Consider the following 18,606-nt stretch of genomic DNA (forward strand, 5'->3'; position numbering starts at 1 on the left):
TTGACTGTAACAGAAAAATGAACATGTTTGAAGTGAGAGCTGTAATTATGGCTTGAATTAGATTTTTATGATGTCCTCTTCTTCTTTGACAGATTTAAAGTCTCCTAAAAGTCCTCAGGTAAGACATGAGACAAGTTCTTGAACACTTCTCTCCACAAGCAGGCAAACGACGTTACTCAAATCCTGAACTCAAAAGATCAAATAATTGAAGGAAGAGATTTTTCTAAGCCTGTAGGGTAACTCATAGCTACAAACGAGCTCATTTCTGTTGTACAGCTCCTCTTCATTTACAGTAGTTTAGCATTATCGTTTGTACTGTGACGATATCGAATTTCTGTGCTAGAACTGTAAATCAGAACTTAGTCTCACTGTAGCACTCAGTGATTAACTCTCCTTTTACTAACCAGCACTGAATCCACCTTTCTTTTTCTCTCTTCTTTATATTTTTCTTCTCTTCTGCTGGCTCCTCAGCATGATCAAGTAGCTAAGCTAAGTGATGAGCGGATCACAACTCCCAAAAAACGAAAAGCACCTCCACCTCCTATTAGCCCACTGCAGGTAAATGCATGTCTCTGTGTATCTGTCTGCTTGTTTCAGTTTGCGACCCTTTACATTGATGCATGTCTGCAGCATACAAAGAGGAGGCACAGTTAAAGCTGTGTGTGTCTGGTCTGTAACTGTTCACTTGAATCATTTGTTGTGTTATTGGTTTTTCTGTCAGTCATTCTCAGGTTGACACAATGTGGCAAAAACATATATAGTGCACACATTGTATACTGAAGTTATTTATTTACCAGAGTTAACAATTTGAATACAAACATGTAGAGCAACAATAACTCATTATGCTCTATAGTTGTTGTAACCTCTTCACTAACATTTGAATCTCGGTGATTGACAAAATGTTCACATTTTTAAAACACCATTAACATTTTTTTAATAGCAGATTAATAATATGTTCTCATCCAAAATAATGTCCCTATTAGTAGATTACATTTAATTAACTAATAAAACTAATTTACTTCATAACTTCATACATTCTGCAGAGTTCTGGACCCTCCTCTCCTTCATTAATCACATCCACTGGGACCCCATCATCCAACAAAAGTGACACTCCCAAAAGATTCATCTACAAGGTAAAGCTGTCTAAAAACACCTATAAGAGCTATGTTGATTTATAAATGACATTCAAGGTGTTTTTATTCCTCCTCAGGGCTGAAAAAGTCATTTATCGCTGCAGAGACATCAGGATGATACAAACTTATCAAAGAGACAGACAAATTCAATAAATGTGTTTACACAAAGTTTAAACAAATACCTTCTTTCCTTTCTCCTCCTCCTCCTCTTTGTCCATCTTCTGCTCTCCTCCCCCTCCCATTCTTCCATCCTGCCACTCCTCCTCTCGCTCAAAGGAGGATGAAGTTCGAGGAACGGTGCTGAAAGAAGAAGTTGAGAAGCTCCACGAGGAAAGAAACATGTTACTGGAGACGATCGAAGACCTGAAGCAGTCGGTGGAGCAGACCGTGACTTTTCCTGAACTGGATACGAAGGTGATGAGTTACTACCGTGACGTATTTGTGTCACATATTGAACGGATATGAAAGCAGATGTTGTGACTAGAAGAGAAGAAGCAGTCTAAGTAAATGATGTCATGCTTTTAGTTTTAAAAAAGGGGCATTAGAAAAAGACATGGTAGAGCAAAGCACATGTTTTAAACTCATTTATTAGGTGTATCAAAGTGTTGTGAATTATTTCTGCCAAATCTAACTAGAGGTATTTTCAAACAAGGTTAAGACTTCAAAGCCTTGGGGCAACATACAAGTGTATATTTTAGATGATGACCTCTGATTAATTTTTAACTTTCTCTGTGTATGACGAGTTTACTGAAAGACTTTCTCTTTGTTAATATCTTACATCAGCACTGTTTTTCTTTGTTAAATACTAAACTCTGACAACACAGCTGTGTGCTGCTGAACTTTTTCACCCTGGGCATTCTTGAAGGAGGTCTCACTAAGCTCTAGACTTGTCACGACTCGTTTTTGTTTTTCAGGAGGAAGCTAGTGGTCCCTAACGTTGCTTTTATGTCTCTGTGTGCCTCTGCATGGGAATGTATGTTTGTTGAATGTGTTGACAGGTCGAGCATGGTTTTACTGCGTCTGCAGCTCTTGTGTCTGCTCTGCAAGCCAAGATCAATGCTCTGACTTTGGAGAACCAGCAGCTTGCAGGCAAACTCAAGGTATGTATCTCATTTTATTCAATCACAAAAGCCAATGAATGAATGAAGGAGATTAGGGCAGTGCATTGTTTGTAGAAGCAATTGAAACATGCTAAAGGCAAAAACCTTCAACCATATTAAAAGCAAAGTCACACTATCAGTTTTATTTTGAAACATTAAGTCAGTGTACAATGCCATAGTAACAATAAATAATAATATTAGTAATATGTGGCTGCTGTAGTCCAACATTGTGTCCAACTTTTCACACAGAGGGAGGACTGTGTGTCGAGTGAAATATTTCTAAAATCAGAATCAAGGTTGGACCACATTTCTTTGCAGCCAGATAAGATAAGAGAAACAATTAAAATGTCAAAAAAAATTCCATAGAAACATTGTGCCAAGATAAACTAAAGGGTAGAAAAATATGCACCCCCCATTTTTAGAGTGCAAGGTAAAACCTAGTCACAACATTTAAAGTGTAGGGGCTGCAACTTACACGTTTTTTTATGGAGTAATCTGAAGATTTTAGTCTTTTTTTTTTGTCTATATGGAGATAGAAAAAAAAAGTTAAATATATACTTAAATGGGTAAAAAAGCTTGTTCTATTTGACAGACATGTCAAACACTTAAACAAAGTGTTTGACATGTGTTTGACACCAAAGCTTAAAAACCTCAGATTCATAAATGCATTAATTATGTCAGATCATACAATATGTTGTCAAATACACATGAACAGCTGATGAGCATTAAGGTGTAAGAAACATTGTCCTATATTCACTAAGATTCATATCAACCAAATCTAGCATGAGAACAGCGACAGGTGTAAAAACCCAACCATAAGTGAGCTACACTCAGATTGTCATCCCTGTTTGTTTTGGTTTAAGTTTAATCATTTAAACTTGTGTACAGATGATGGAGTGATTCTTTGATTGAAGAAAAAAAAACGATTCAGTGATTCATTTGATAACCAATAAATAATGAATCAACTTTTTCAAGACGAGTGCCAAACAGTATCTTGGTTTGATTGGTGTTCAGCCCCTCTGTAAAGACAGACTGGTCACTCTTTCCACTCTCACCTCACAGAAACATCCATCCTTCTCTGGAAACGAGGACCTGAAGGAGGACAGTCGTCCAGACAGCATGGCCTCCAACTCCTCCTTCCACTCCACCCAGGATGAGTTTGAATCCCTGCCACAGGTGGAAAGAGAAGGAGTCACTGGTGGTGTTTCTATCAAAAGAGAGGATGAAGAGGGTGAAGGAGGGCGAGGAGGGAGCAAAGATGAGATCAGACTATTGAAGCATGCGCTGGGGGGAGTTCAGAACAAACTGTTAGAAACCAAGAAGGAGAACCGCTCACTTCAGGCCCAGCTAAGACCTGAGAGAGAAAGAGAGGAGTGTGAAGGTGTGAGGGAGAAAGGACGAGAGGCGGAGCTGATGGAGAGTCTGGCGGAGCTCCAGGCAAAGCTGACAGACACTCAGGAGAGATACCATCAGGCTGTGGAGGAGGTGGAGGAGCTGAGAGCGCTTATGAGCACGGGAGAAGGTGAAGAGGTCCAGGGACGTTCATCATCCACACTGGAACAGGAAGTGAAACATCTAAAGGTCCAGCTCATTCAATCAGGATCTGAGAAAGAGAAAGCAGCGCAACAAATCAGACAGCTGGAGGAGGTGATGAAGAGAGTGGAGGAGGAGAGACGGGATGGAAAAGAGAATGAGCAGAAGACTGTACAGATTAAGGAACTCTACAAGGAGGCACAGGAAGAGATAAGGATGCTCCAGGTAAACATAGGCTTCTGATACTTCATGAATATCTGCACCACTGAGAGGAGAAGTCCTTACACTTTGACAAGCATTTCCTCATTGAGCATGGCGTTAGTTCAGACAGGCATGCTCAGCCCACAGTCGTCAGCTGATATTAATGCCAGCCCTCAGTCACCTGACAGCTCAGCTGATTACCTTCTACACATCCAATTGGCAAATATGTATTGTCACTGATGTCCATTCTGTTCTGTACCTGATCTTTGCTGCTGCTCTACCTGCCTTGGCTTTTCGTGAAGGCTAATGAAAGGGAGGTGCGCTCTCTCCTACATAAGGCATTTTTCGACCGCAGGAACTTTACCCCGGAACTAGGGACTTTACCCCTGAACTACATGAGTTTCGACCGGAGGAACCAGGGTCTAAATTTAGTTCAGGGATAGTTAATCTCCCTCTGAAAAGCCCCTGCTTTGGGGGTAGTACTTTTCAAAGGTCCTGGGACTTTTTTTACACAGTTTACACAGTTGTTGAAACACAGAGGGATTTCCTGGGAATGCATACTAGTTTGGTGTTTTATTAAGATTTCAAAATATTATTTAATATAATTTGTTTTCTCCATATGTCACTGGCCTGATTTTCACAATCTTCAGCCCGCGATCGAAACGCAGACAACAATGGGGGCACAGGAACCTTTTAGTTCCAGGGAAGGTAGTCCTGGGTGCTAAAAGACCCCAGAACTCTTGGTCGAAATGCACCTATAGACTTTTGCACTCCACGTACGCACATGGAAGGGCAGGGAGCTCTCAGAACAGAGCCATACCACCAAATATAACTTACTGCATGCAGATCAATAATTGTTCTCTTTGACTAAAGTGGTCTTGAATGAAATGTGAAATAAGTTTAAACCTTCTGTGACTTTGAACTAAGCCTCTCCAAATCTGAATAACTGCCTCGAGTGATGTCACTTAAGGCAGCTCTGGTTTGGACTGAAACATACAAGGTTAAAAAATGTGAAGCATATCTGTGGCATCTTCCCTATTCCTGATTTAAGCTAGCTGCACTGAGGCTATATAAGCTGCTTTAACAGAATAATTCAATAGTACCTGGACTGTTGGCTGCTGAGCTGCTTTATGGGTAATGTAGGTGCTAGAACAGACCATTAAGAAAAGGGTGAGATAAAAAAAAGATGAATCTCTGGCTCAGCAACATTGATTTATTTTGTTTTTTAAACTGTCCATTGGGGATGTAATACTAAACCAATGGAGTACTTTTTTAACAGTTTTCAAACTTAATTTTAAACTTTCTCTTTGATTTTTTTAAGAATTCTTTCTAATTTACTTTAATTTGTACTTATGCTTAAACTTTTATTTTTCTGGTCTTGTTGTTCAGGAGGCTCTGAGGGGCACAGTGCCTGTTGAAGCTGCAGCCAAAGACTTCGAAGAGATGAAGTCCGAGCTAAACGAGGTCGTCACCGGTCTGCAGCGCCGCCTGCTGGAACTTTCACACTCCTACAGCGAAACCAAGAGTCAGCTAAGCGCTGCACAGAAACAGCTGGCCGAGACCCCACCTGAGAGCAGCACGGCCGCGTCTCCCTCCTCAGAACAGCAGCAGGCACAGGTGCTCAACAGCAAGGTGGAGGAGCTGCAGGCGTCGCTGGCTGAGACAGAGAAGAAGAACTTAACCGCTCAAGAGGAGATTTCACGGCTGAGGCAGGAGGCTGAAGCCCAGGCGCAGAGCTCAGTCTCCCTTGCCGATCACACGCAAGTGATGTCATCGCTAGGAAACGCCATCAAAGAGCTGGAGAGTCAGTCAGAGGCACTCAAAGAGCAGCTACACCAGAAAACGCAGCAGGTGGAGGCTCTTCAAAACAGGTGAGGAAGAAAAGTATGACTTCACCTGTTATTGATTAGTGCATTACTACTAGATGGGGTTTTCATTATTAACTACTATAGACTTTGACAAATCACCTTCCAGGGTGTGGACCAAATGGGGATAAATATCAAGTAATTATATTACTCTCTCACACACACACACACACACACACACACACACACACACACACACACACACACACACACACACACACACTGATCAAGACATGTGTCAAACTACTTTTACAGCTTGCCAGTTTTCTGCTTGACAAAATGTACTGATGTGCCCGATGTCACCATGTGTGCTTGTGACTCTCACCCAAAGGCTGACAGCAGAGAAGGATGTCACCCCAGATGATTCAGTGTCCCGGGTGGAGCATGAGACCACTCGAGAGCAACTGGAGGGCGAGGTGAACCACCTGACGCAGCTCCTCCAGGAGGCCCTCAGGAAGCAGGACGAGATGGCTCTGGAGGCTGCTGATGCCTGGCAGAAGGTGAGAGGACAAATAAGGATAACAACAGCTTCTCCTAAACCAATATACAGCTCAGTTGAGTTCTCCATTCTGATGACTGAATTTAGTGTTAATAATTATTGTATAGAAGCCATTGCTACATATTTAGCACGGTTCTCTTTAAACATATTCATCTGCTGAGAGATGTCCTGTAGCTTAAAGGTTTTACAGCACAGATACATTGAAAAACTAGAGAAAGACAAACAAGTTAACCACTAAACAAAACACAATGATGGGTACGACAGTGTTGTTATGGCTTATGGACAGTAAGCAGATGATAAAAGCAAAAATAAGTCATCACAAGCTGACGAAGGACACTCAAGACATGTTTTCTAAATGTGGTTTTGCTTCATGCAGCTCAAACATGTATCTCTTAAACCTTACTCACTTGCACACTACCCATCAGGCACGGGACAATCGTGCAGAGCGGGAGGCCCTGCAGGAGCTGTTGATGTCCAGGGAGAAGGAGAACCAGACATTGACCTCAAGACTGGCCGAGTCCCAGGACGCAGTGTGTCAGCTCAAACAGCTGGTTGAGAATCACGTCGCCTCTGAGAGGGAGAAGAACAAAAGGGTGAGCGATAAACTGCAGAAGCATCACTACAACAATACTTGTGACTCTTTAAAGTTGATTGTTTTATTAACGACATGTTTGATGTTTCTCCCTCTCAGATAGACGACCTGTCACGGGAAGTGGGAAAGCTGAAGGACGCCTTAAACAGCCTATCACAGCTCTCCTACAGCTCGGGTTCTCCCTCCAAGAGGCTGCAGCAAAACCAACAGCTGGAGACGATGCAGCAACAAATCAAGCAGCTGCAGTACCAGCTCGCTGTAAGACTTTCTGCATCGTTTCAGAGAGTGATTCTTAACAAACTAGCTTAAATACGCTTGTATTAACTCGTGTTTTCTTTGTAGGAGTCAAAGAAACAGCACAATGAGATAGTGTCAGTCTACAGGATGCATCTCCTTTATGCTGTCCAGGTAAATCCATTTACAACCATCACTGCCTAAAGCTTGCATTTCAATTTTTCAACTTCAAAGCAATAGTTCCTCCAGAATGTGGAAAAAACATCTCTATCCCTCATCTGAGTGATGGAATTAAGTTGGGAAAGAAAGCTTTTTTTTTGGAACATTTATTTGGTAGTAGGGGTTCTTCTTAAGCCTGTTTACTGTGAGGTTGGTGAGTAAAACCTAGACTAATGTGTATGCTGCTTTAATTGTGATTCATTAGTGTACTGTGCAACACACTACTCAGTTAAATTGGGGTTACAGCAGAAGCTTGAAGGGACTTTGTTGGTGGATACAACAAGTTTTGAGAAATTGTGTGTTTTTTGTGATTTAATTTGAATGCACTAGCCCTTTAATCACATTATAATTTGGGTCTAACTCACTTAGAAAAAATCCCAGTTAACAAAAACTCTTCTTGGTTCATTTCAGGGTCAGATGGACGAAGATGTCCAGAAAGCCTTGAAGCAGATCCTGATGATGTGCAAGATGCCAACTCAAGCCAAGGAGGCCTGCTGAGACACACACAGTTTCCTAAATGCATTTTGAGCACTAAAAAAAACTGAAGTGTACTGCTGCTGTCAGCTGCCTCCACCTCCACACGTCTACTGGTCTGAATTCACATGTTGCTTGTGCTGCTTACAAGCAAGGCCAACTACACATGGTGCCTCTGGAGAAACCTTGAGTATTTGTTAATGAGGAACAGGTTTACAATCTTCTGTCAATGCCTTTTGTTAGTGTTGTTTTGGACGATTGAGATCCACAGTTTTAGTACTGTTAAACAGACATCTGACTATTACATATGGATGAGTGATGAGTTATCTTCTGTCACAGCCAAACTCAATGTGCACATACGCACTACACTGTCATTGAGCAGTGACTTTACAGCACACACGGTTAAACAATGCAAAGATGTTAGTGTGACATAAACAAACAGGAACACGTCCACTTATTAGTGAGAGGAATCCAGTTTGATGTAGTTTGTTTCTGTTACAACGTGCGCTTCGTAGAATAAAAGCCTCGGTTGGCGCTGCTGTTCATAGTATCTATTTTATGACACAAGTGTTTTTTGTGCTTCCAATGTTTTGCGGTTGTCAACATTGTTTGATCTAAATTATTTGCCCTCTTTAATGCATGTGACCATACTCAACGTCAGCCAAGACATCACAAACAAGTGATTTTCAGTCGCACTTCTCCGAAGAATAAGCATGATGCTGTTTGTATTGATATTTTCTTTATCGGCACAAAAGTATATCAAATTGTATTTTACGGAATTGCCTTTTCATGTTTTCTACGTTACTGTTCTTTGTGAAGAGGTTTGAAAGTTGTATGTTGACGGCCGGCCTTGTTTTGTGTGAATAAGATGTAACAAAGCACTATCCAGTCCAGTGACACCTGAAATAGTTCATTATCTGATATTATCCATATTTTGCATTAAAGTGGTCGAATAGATTTGTTTACAGTAGAAGAAAAAAACATTTCAGTGTAACACATTTGCATCCACTAGGCTCAGTATTGTTTTTCTTTTTGTAATTCTTGTGTTTCCCCTTGTTTACTCCTCTCACTAAGGTCTTTTGTGTCTTACTTGAAAAGCATGCATATTGTTGGCTGCAAGCAATCTCACTCGTATTTACCTTCCCTCTACAATCTTATTAATTTATTTACATTAACCCTGATGTTATATCTCTGAGTGTTCTTTGTAGGTACGGTTATAAACTCTGCTTTGCTTGGGAATACATTTCAAATGCATTTCTACCAATAAGTCTTCTTTACTGTTTTACTCCACACTCCTTTGCCTTGGTAAAGTACTTAAAGCCATACACCCCAAGAGGTCCCTACAATAACACTAGCTCTGTAGAACTGTTGTTTGGTTGAATGAATTTATACCCGACCGACGCCCTCATCCTTGTTTCTCTCTCAGGAACATTTTTATACTGGCGTGATTGACGCTTGACTGAGATTTGTTTGATCCCGAGTAGAGCGTTTGTATATTTCAAGGTTGTAGAATATCTTAAACTACTCCTTTCTTTTCCTCTCTTTGTTTTGACTGAAATGTTTCGTAAAAAATAAAAGGGAAAAGACGGAAACAACTTTTCTGTTTGATCGCTAACAATTTTGTAGTTACATGAAAAAAAAAGTTATTTTGCCAACTGCTTTTTTGCCTGCATTAATAAATTTTCAAGATACTGTACCATTTTGTGTGTTTATTGTTTTTCCAATCTCCTACTCAGTCAAACATTCCCTTCATTACAATAAAGAATTATATTTTAGTCAGGTATCGAGTTGCATTCAGCATTGAGTTGACTAAATAATCAAAAGTCAGCAGCAGAATAACTAGAAGGTTAAAAATTACTTATAAATGCACAGTAAACACCAGTCATATGTTATAATGCTATACTACCAGAACACAAATGACATCTTGTTGAGTGGCGCAGTTTGTCAGTATTTCGATCTTCTAAACTGAGATAAAGTTAAACGTAGGCTGCGTCAGGTTAAACCGGTCAATAACCACTCATGCAGAGCAATGTGTAACCAACACAGGTGTGTATATGTTAACCTGCAGGGAGGACTGAAGGCTGGTGGTGCCAGCTCTGCTAATGTGAGCAACACTAAGCAAACCAATTTGACACTATTACCTGCAGACTCTGTGAACGTGTGTATCAGTGTTAAATTAATGGTGCAAAATTGTGATTGTTTTTTGGGGCATTTTCTTTAGATCAGTCAGATAGTCAGAATTTAAATGTCAGTTTAAACAACTGACCGCCACAGTAAAATCCCAACAGCACCTCAAGGTCACACAAGGAAGTCACCTAAACATGCTCTGGTTGTTCATCTTAATCCCATATATTTACTTTGGGCTTAAGACACTGAGAGATACTATTATCTATAAATAACATGGTATTGGTGATGGTATTATCAACTTTGCGCAGACACCTGGGGACTTTGCAGGTGTTTAGATGTAAGGTCCGTTCTGATCTGCTGGATGTTGCAGCATTTCTCCAGGATCAGCAAAATCTTCATTGAAATAAGATGATGCATCTGAAATACATTGAAGCTGGCTACGTGGTGAGTCAAGAGACAATCAGACAATTGATGAAATACTGGTCCTCACGGAATACAACTGAGGCGCCGGTTATCTTGTTAATTCAAAAAAACAGAACACATTTTTTCTTTATTCAGAAGAACTTTTCTAAGAATTCTGAGATAATTATTTTGTTTGTTAAGAAAAGCAGAGCAGATTTTTTTCTCATGTGAATACAATAGGCTTCCGTTGTTTTTAACATCTTTGATTTCAATTTAAAACTCATGAAACACGTTAGCATTAAATAGCAACAATTAGCAAACCCCATATGAATATTTACAAGTTCAGGAATACTGCAAAAATAAACAAAAAACATCCAATATATGACTCTACACTCATTAATATATGTCCAATGAGAAAAGGGGAACACTTTCCCCTTCCACTAACATGTTTGTAAATGAGAACTGGTTCTCAAACATTCTTACCTGGTAAAACAAAGGTCTAATTTCCACTTCTCTCAAACCAAGCAGCTCAAATGCTCTATTTTCAACACTGAATATTTTGAAATCTACAAACCGTCATGGTCAAAGGAAGAAGTCAACACTCTAACTTCTGACTTGAGATCTTTGGCTCCTAGATCAACAAAATACAACATCTTTACCTTCTACTTGACATAAAGCTGATTCCCCAGAGTCCAAATCTGTCTATTTAAGGTGTCGATGTTCAGGTAACACAAGATTCATCAACATACTTATATCAACATGCTTGTATCAAATGTTGAGGGAAATTCAAGAGAAGGTGAGTACTGAACAGGATGTAAGGGACCACTAGATGGCACCCTTCACCAGAACTAGATTTTTCATCATTGTGTTGCAGCCTACACATCTCCAGACAGGTGATAATTGAAAGGAAAAAGCAAAATAAATCACATAACCTGAAATAAAACAGGAGAAGAGAGTTAATAGGATGCCCAAAAATGATTTTCAAAGCATCAAATGAGTAAATGTTTTGTCCTTTCTGCGATGTGAAAGTCTCATAAAATCTCAGCAAATCACCACTGAAGCTGTGTTTGGGTTTGATGATGGTCCAAAGCCTCACTTTTCCCCTTTACAAAGCTCCATCTTCTCATATAAATACACATCTAAGAGTCTCTCTCATATGTTTAAAACACTGTTTCCAGTTTAGTTCTTAAGGGCACTCATTTGCTCAAACATCCCCCAGAGAAAGAGTAAGTCATGTTCACTCTGAGTTTAAAAAAGTGGGTGAATAAAAATAATTAGATTCATTGTTTATCTTCCTGTTGGGTTCAGCACGTCAGCCTCCATGTCAACACTCTGTCCACCCTCAATGTCCACTCAGCTCAGGCCTTCAGAAGTCCTGCCAGCCCAACTCTGGTAATTTATCTGCCGCTCTGTTTCCTCTAACCGGTGGCACAACCACTTCGTTTCCTGCCCTGGCCCTGTGTTCTGCCCGCTGGTCAAACACACATAAACACAAATGCACACACACACACACCTCTGCCTTTACACGACAACTTCCTGTCAATCTTGCTTTCCCACACGTTCTGCCCTCAGGCCTCGGGGGTTAGTGGAGAGAGATCCAGTGCTGTGATCCTAATCCAGAAAGGACCCATATTTGTCAAGCATCCCAGGCTGCGGTGAAATGTCAAACACTGGAGTCTGAGCGGCAGGATGAACTCTGCTTGACTAAACTCAAATATTCAACTAAATGATATTTGATGAGGAAGTTCAAACACGGGGCTTTCTTTTGACAGTAACTTATGTTGGCTATTTAACTCGGAGGATATTCAAGGCACAAGGTTTTTTTTATTTCCTCAGGTGGCTTTGAAGTAAAAATTCAAAGAATAAGGAATTATGTTTGTTCTTTGCAGAAAAAAGTTGGACTGTAAAAATGAGTATGCAGATCATGTATTAAGTTATGATAGTAATTGTTTCATCTATTTCTCAAAAAAATGTGATTAATGTGTCCTTGCTGATTAGCAGCTTTTTTATTTTATATGATTTAATATCTTTCGATTTTTTCTAAACTTTTATTTTAAGTTATATTTTTAGGCTTTTTTTGCCTTTAATGGATAGGACAACTGAAGAGAGACAGGAAATATGGGGAGTAGAGAGTGGGGGAGGACACGCAGTAGATGGTCGAGGCTGGAATCAAACCTGTGACCTCTGCAACAAGGGCTATAGCCTCTGAATATGTAAAAAAAAACAAGCAGTTGAAGCATTTCCCTCTGTTTTAGGGGAAAGTAAGAAAAGACTTTCGTGGAGAGACAAATGATTCACCAAATTAAATAATCTGAGGATTAATCTGTTATTAAACCAATCAGTAGTTGTTGCACTTTTTGACGCAATGCTGTCTATATTAAAGCTGGGGTTGGTAGACAGATTTAGATATGCTTTTTGTTATACTGGTTCAAATGATCTTTCTGTCCTGATGGCAATCAATACATAATGTGTTCTTTAAAAAGAGGTAAAAAACAGCTGCTATCTACAGAGTAAACCTGGGAAAAAAACAACCAATCCCTGCCATCAGGAGCCAAGTTATGAAACCAATCAAATCCCGTCCTGCCGTTCTGCCCGCCTCCTGCGCTTACATTTCATGTTTGTTTGTGTTTTTAACTTTCACTATGATATTGTTTTGGTGTTTTCTTACCGCTGAGTGAGACATGAGTTGACGTAGTGCAAAACACAAACGATGTGCTGAGGACCGGTTTTGAATCAGTCACCATCATATGGTCGCGAATCAGCAGCACTCGTGCATGTGAGCGGGGGCGTCGTTTTGGAGGAGCTCCGAGGGGAGGGAGGGACTAGACGGAGTCCTGAGGATATGTTACATTCAAATTCATGCTAGTTTTCCGTGACTACCAAACCTAGATTTAAATGTTTCAAACAAGATATGATTTGTCTGCCAATATAATTACTACCGGTCAAGTCCTACAAATTCTTTGACAGTTTGTTGTAACACAGAATGATGCCCCTTTATGTTGGCTCATTTGTTAATCTGGACTAGTATATACAAATAAGTCTTTGATTTATTAACTTGCCACTTAGGCATTGAAGTTGAAGTAGTTAAAGGATTATGCCAAGAAAAGAAAATGATCAGAGGATCAAGCATTGAACCCTGTGGAACACCACAGCAGAGATAATGTGTTTTGTAAGTGAGATCAAAATACATGAATGACTTGATTAATTAAAGTAAGTGAAATGATTCAACATATTTAAATAATTTATATTTCCACTGATTCTGGAAAGTTTTGTAAAATGAATAACTAAAAAAGAAGGGTGGGGAAAGATAGAGTATGAAGGAAGTGAGGCAGTCATACTAGAAGGTCATAGCCAGAGAGAGGAAGAGTGCTGTTACAGGCGCCCATTCAGGGAGGAAATGAGAAGAGGTTGTGGCCAAAAGGCAAAAACGTGGAGGAGCAGCAGCACCACATCAGGGGAAAGAGGGACAAGTGTAGATGTTGAATCACCAGGAGGATGACTAATCGGTAACCAAGAGGCTCCTTGAAAGTGGCGTGCAATCCTGCATCAGCTACCGGAAGCAAGAAGGAAACAAGCTGATGAAGAAGCTGATGAAGAAGTGACTTTTTCTGAGTCTTGTTGACAACCATGGCTCACTGGTGATTGGATTGAGTATGGCAGCAATGAAGCAAAGCAGTCTGGGATGCCAGCTCGTCAGTTTTAGATCATTTTTAACATTTTCTATCCGTGTCTTTTCTAACGATGTGTTTATATGGTGTATTTCCGAGCAATCAAGTTGGTATGCTGAGTAAATATTGTTGAATGACTTCTCACAAATGTGCGTCATATGCCGTATGTTTGGTCTCAGAAAGCAGGCCTCTGTATCTGCTCAAGTGTTGGTACTTGCATCTGTTGGCAGCTCAAGTGCTGCTGTTTCTACTGTTTTACTTCACGATATATTTTGCTGCTTTTAAAAGATTCAGGAGTGAAAATGTTTCTGTTAACTGAAGCACACACAAAGAAATATATATATGAACAAACACTGTTGGGAACCAGCAGCTCAAACCTTCAAGGCTGAAAGCTTCTTCTGTTGGGTGACAACCTTCGACATATCTGGGCAGCAGCTGAACTCTGCCCGGTGTCTGATAAATCTGTGGTTTAGTTTTACCCAAAATAAAATGTGGTATCAAAAGGACTATCAAAGAGCATTACTGCACTGCGGTTTGGATTTTCCACCCACCACAGGAAGTAAACAGATTGACATCTGTGCATAAAATGATGCGCAGGCACAAACACATGTCACCGTGCAGGTTGTTTGAGATTTCACAGAGCTTGAACTTTTCCTTCTGGTGCAAAGATTAATCAATAGGACACAATGTGTACATTTGCACATTGCATTGTTACATAGATTAGCTTTAGATATCAGAGTGCAGAATATTTGGTGATTTTTTTTTAATACTTCCTGAAATGCAGTTTCTGTTCTGTGTATGCCAGTCAGTTCAATACTGTTACTACTACCCCATAATCAGCTGTTTTACTGTTATAAGAAGAAACAATTAGCAGCAGAGAGTCAAGCTAGGTATGGGGATTGTTCCTTTTTATTGATATTGATTCTATTATCCAGCCTCCTGAAGAGGTGAGTCATTACTGATTCCACTATTGAAACCTTACTATTATTTGGTGAACATCATCATGTTTTTAACAAAAGTGATATTGCTTTTTACCAATGATGCTTTATTGATCTTTGCCTCGAGTCATTTTACTGACCTGGGCCCGTATGCACGTCCAACCATTACACAAACAGGACCATTAGTCTTAACGTACCGTTATGGAACGGCCCATTTGGCCGAAGCGTTAGCCGCATGCACGACTGCAAATAATTGGCCAATTAACAAATTGCGGCATGAAAGCAAGGCTGGTGCAAAACGTCATATGTCCAGGGAACCTCCTGGAAAACCCTGATCCAACAAATTAGAATTGTGCATGCCTACTACACATGAAAAACAATAAATATGGCGAGCGGTACCGGTGTGACTGAGAGAAGATCAAGAAGAAATTAACATTTTATTAGAAGAATATAGAATGAACAAACATATTATCAGTAAGTCAATCGTCAAAGATCACAAACAAGGAGAAAGGGAAAGTCTGGCTGAAGATCTTGAACCGGGTAAATGCGTGTGGTGTTTCTGAGCGCACAGTAGAAGACCTACAAAATAAAATAAGCAATATGAAAGCTGCTTTGGGCAACAAACACCGCCACCAACGTGGTCCAGGTGGAGGACCACCTGACCCCCCATTGAAGGATGAGGACTTGTTAACAGAGTTGTCTGGGAAGGATTCACTTCACGGTGTTGCTGGTAGGTTACCTAAGAATGATGTTGCGTCTCCTAAATCTAATTTTGCTGTATATTTCGACATCGTCATACTTTTCCAAAGGATTCGTTCGATCCCTAAATATCCGTTGTCTTTGCATATTTCTTCTTAAATAATTAACTCATTAGCACGATGTCTGCCATCCTTTAAACAGCCTAACAGGTGCAGTTATCATGTAATACTTTGTTGGGGCTTTAACCTGGCTCATGCATACTGCTACTCTATTTATTTTTCACCATTAGTACAAACAGCCTGTTTACATTGCTAATGGCTGGACGTGCATACGGGCCCTGAACTTGAACACATCATAACCATGTAACCTTTAGTCACCTAGCTTAGTTAGCTAATAAGCTTTTATCCTGCTGACCTTGACATGGACTTGAAGACTGGATTATTCTTTTTAACTGACAGGACTTGCTTCAAAGTTTGGGTGCACTGACCAAGGGCTGCTTTGATTGGAGCAGAGAGACAGTCCTGCAGCAGCAGCAGCAGCAGCAGGATTCAACAACGTTTTTTAATTGGAAGACACTTGATGGTACTGCATTTTAGTTTAATTTGAGGCAGAGTGCTGATTTTCTTAGCCATGAATCATTGTGCAACATAAACTGCATGTCACTTTCTCCTTGTCTTTAGCTTTGGTATAATGTAGCCACACTTCAGACCTCTGAGCAAATTCGGGCATCTGCCCATCAACTGACCACCACTATTACTTTTATGGAAGTTCAAGACTTGTTGGCTAGTAAGACAGCTAGATTCCAAATCTTTAATGGACCATAGCTGTATGTTTGTGCCCCAGTGATTTGATCTAAATGTTGTGATTTGACCAAGCGGCAACCTCCTGTCTCAAAATATGAAGCCTATGCTGTAGTGTTATAAACTGAAATTCATGGAGAATCCATTTGAGGCTGGCTGCAGAAACCCCGTAAACCACATACACACCAATTCAAAAAAGAGGATCTTTGCAGCATTAATAAACATGTTTACAGCCTGGTTCAAAAAACGGCTTGAGGCTACGTAGCTAATCTCTATATCGGCACACACTGTAAGGGGGTGAAATTTTTTTGTAACGTGAAGATTCAGAAGGTATTAAGATTACGAGTTTTTGCCCAAATAAGGACATGACCGACTTGACTCCGACTTGAACACATAGCTGTTGGCTAGGAGGCTCAAACTCCGGCCTCTTTACATCACACTATGCATGGTTGAGTTCCGCATTTCCAATATGGCTGCCGCCGCCGATTGGCTTCAAAACAGCGCTCAGGAGCAGATGGGTGACGTCACGAATACTACGTCCATTATTTATACATTTATATTGGATATTGCGTTACATCATAAGACCCACAAGCCTCTGTGACAGAAGCGGTAAGCTCAAATGTTATTGATTTTCATTGTTTTGAGAAATACAACGCTAGCCCCTTATTTGAACTGATCCCCATTACTAGTCAAAGCAAGCAAAATGTCAGTAATCAGTGTTTCACTACTATCTCATTGGTGCAAACCAATTCTAAAGTCTAGATATCGGAAAGGAAACAATAGAACAAAAAATAGCCAAATCAAAAAAGGAGGCAGGGATCCAGTGAGGAAGTAAGCACACCTGTGACAGCTTTAGTAGTTCCTTGAGTGCGTCTCACTCCTAGGAAAGCTCTTTTATTGCTGCTGGTTTGTTAACCAAGTGGTAACCAGAGGGAGGTACTCAGGTTTCTACTCTTAAAAAATATTGCCCCAAAAATTCCCACTAATAACAAATGAGCTTCCATCTGAGGACACAATACTGTCTTAAGAGGGCCCAAATACTTGGTGATATAAGATATTGTTAGGGATATAGAGTGCTCTCTGTCTATTACTTGTCTATCAAAACATTTGCAGTCTATTTTCTCTTTATTTTATTTTTCAGTGCTTTTTCCAAAGATGAATGTTGTCCCTTTTTTGCATTTGTCCATCCTGTGACAGTAATTCATTCTCATCTACCAGGCCTATTAGACTGCTGGATATATTTAAGTTCTGCATTTCAGCATTGAAAAGCACTCAATTTTAACGCTTGACCTCAAATATTCTTTCTTGCTGCAGAAGTCAAACAATCTTAGTGCAGCTCATCGTGCATCAGCCAGCCGAGGCCAATTCCAGACGCCCATTGTCTCCATAAACAACGGTCATGAGACTCTACATCTACAATAGATTATTTGTTGTTTATCCCTCAAACTACACTTAAAAATAATGACATTGTGGCATTCAGCTGTGATTAGTGCTGGGGACAATTGGCTTTTGGCTTCTTTTTGGTACAACAATAATCTCTGCCGCGATAACTGCTCGCGTGGTTACAGCCGTGTTGTCATCGGGAACTTGATGGCAGAAAAAAGAGAGTGACTGTCAGTGATCCGCGGTTCTCTGCTTGGCAGAGCGTTGAGACCACAGGCGTGTTTATATGTGTATTGTGATGGAAGAACTGATGGTAATGAAATCTGGCAAAGTGAAGGAATGAGACAGGTTTTACACAGATCCAGATTCAAATTGCCTTTTTGTTCCTGTCCTGTCATAACATCACAACCTCCACATGTATCCCTCGTGTCATGTACCTATCTCTCCTCCTTCCTCTGCTAAACTTTCCTTTCACCTCCTCCTCTCCCTGTTTCTTTCATCTCTTCCCTCTGCTGCTCATCTCTTTGGTTTGCCAACATAGCTAACATGCTTTTGTTCCATCTAATACAACCACATTTTACTGCTAAGTAATTAACTGATGTGTGCAACATGTTGTTGCTGTGTTCAGCCGCTAAGCCGTCAAATGTTCTCAGTTTGTGCAACGCGGGCCGGCCTTGAAACAAGACCCCGCAGTAGACGAACAGAGGGGCGTAAGAGACGCATGCAGCGTAATTGCTAC

The 18,606-nt window shown here is 40.4% G+C and overlaps 1 protein-coding gene and 1 long non-coding RNA gene across 5 annotated transcripts in view; one reads left to right on the plus strand and one right to left on the minus strand.

The window, feature by feature from the left end:
• rai14 (retinoic acid induced 14) overlaps nt 1–9,546 on the plus strand; it is a 47,293-nt gene extending 37,747 nt beyond the window's left edge. Inside the window, exons 10-21 of one of the 2 annotated variants that reach the window (XM_034709346.1) lie at nt 93–118; nt 472–558; nt 1,044–1,133; nt 1,410–1,547; nt 2,132–2,233; nt 3,296–3,991; nt 5,357–5,838; nt 6,164–6,332; nt 6,757–6,924; nt 7,023–7,181; nt 7,266–7,331; nt 7,788–9,546. In XM_034709346.1, the coding sequence (XP_034565237.1) occupies nt 93–118; nt 472–558; nt 1,044–1,133; nt 1,410–1,547; nt 2,132–2,233; nt 3,296–3,991; nt 5,357–5,838; nt 6,164–6,332; nt 6,757–6,924; nt 7,023–7,181; nt 7,266–7,331; nt 7,788–7,874 (2,270 nt within the window). In that variant the 3' untranslated portion in view covers nt 7,875–9,546. The remainder of the gene's footprint in view (nt 1–92; nt 119–471; nt 559–1,043; nt 1,134–1,409; nt 1,548–2,131; nt 2,234–3,295; nt 3,992–5,356; nt 5,839–6,163; nt 6,333–6,756; nt 6,925–7,022; nt 7,182–7,265; nt 7,332–7,787) is intronic. The other variant, XM_034709347.1, reaches the window with a different exon arrangement.
• The window catches only part of LOC117830971, a 153,195-nt gene continuing 136,938 nt past the window's right edge, over nt 2,350–18,606 (minus strand). For all 3 annotated transcript variants that reach the window (XR_004634877.1, XR_004634876.1, XR_004634878.1), the window contains 3 exons: nt 6,739–6,901; nt 6,158–6,322; nt 2,350–3,400 (listed from right to left, as the gene is read on the minus strand). This is a non-coding gene — a long non-coding RNA (uncharacterized LOC117830971). The remainder of the gene's footprint in view (nt 3,401–6,157; nt 6,323–6,738; nt 6,902–18,606) is intronic.

Source organism: Notolabrus celidotus, chromosome 19, assembly GCF_009762535.1.
Source record: "Notolabrus celidotus isolate fNotCel1 chromosome 19, fNotCel1.pri, whole genome shotgun sequence".
In the NCBI taxonomy this organism is placed as follows: domain Eukaryota; kingdom Metazoa; phylum Chordata; class Actinopteri; order Labriformes; family Labridae; genus Notolabrus; species Notolabrus celidotus.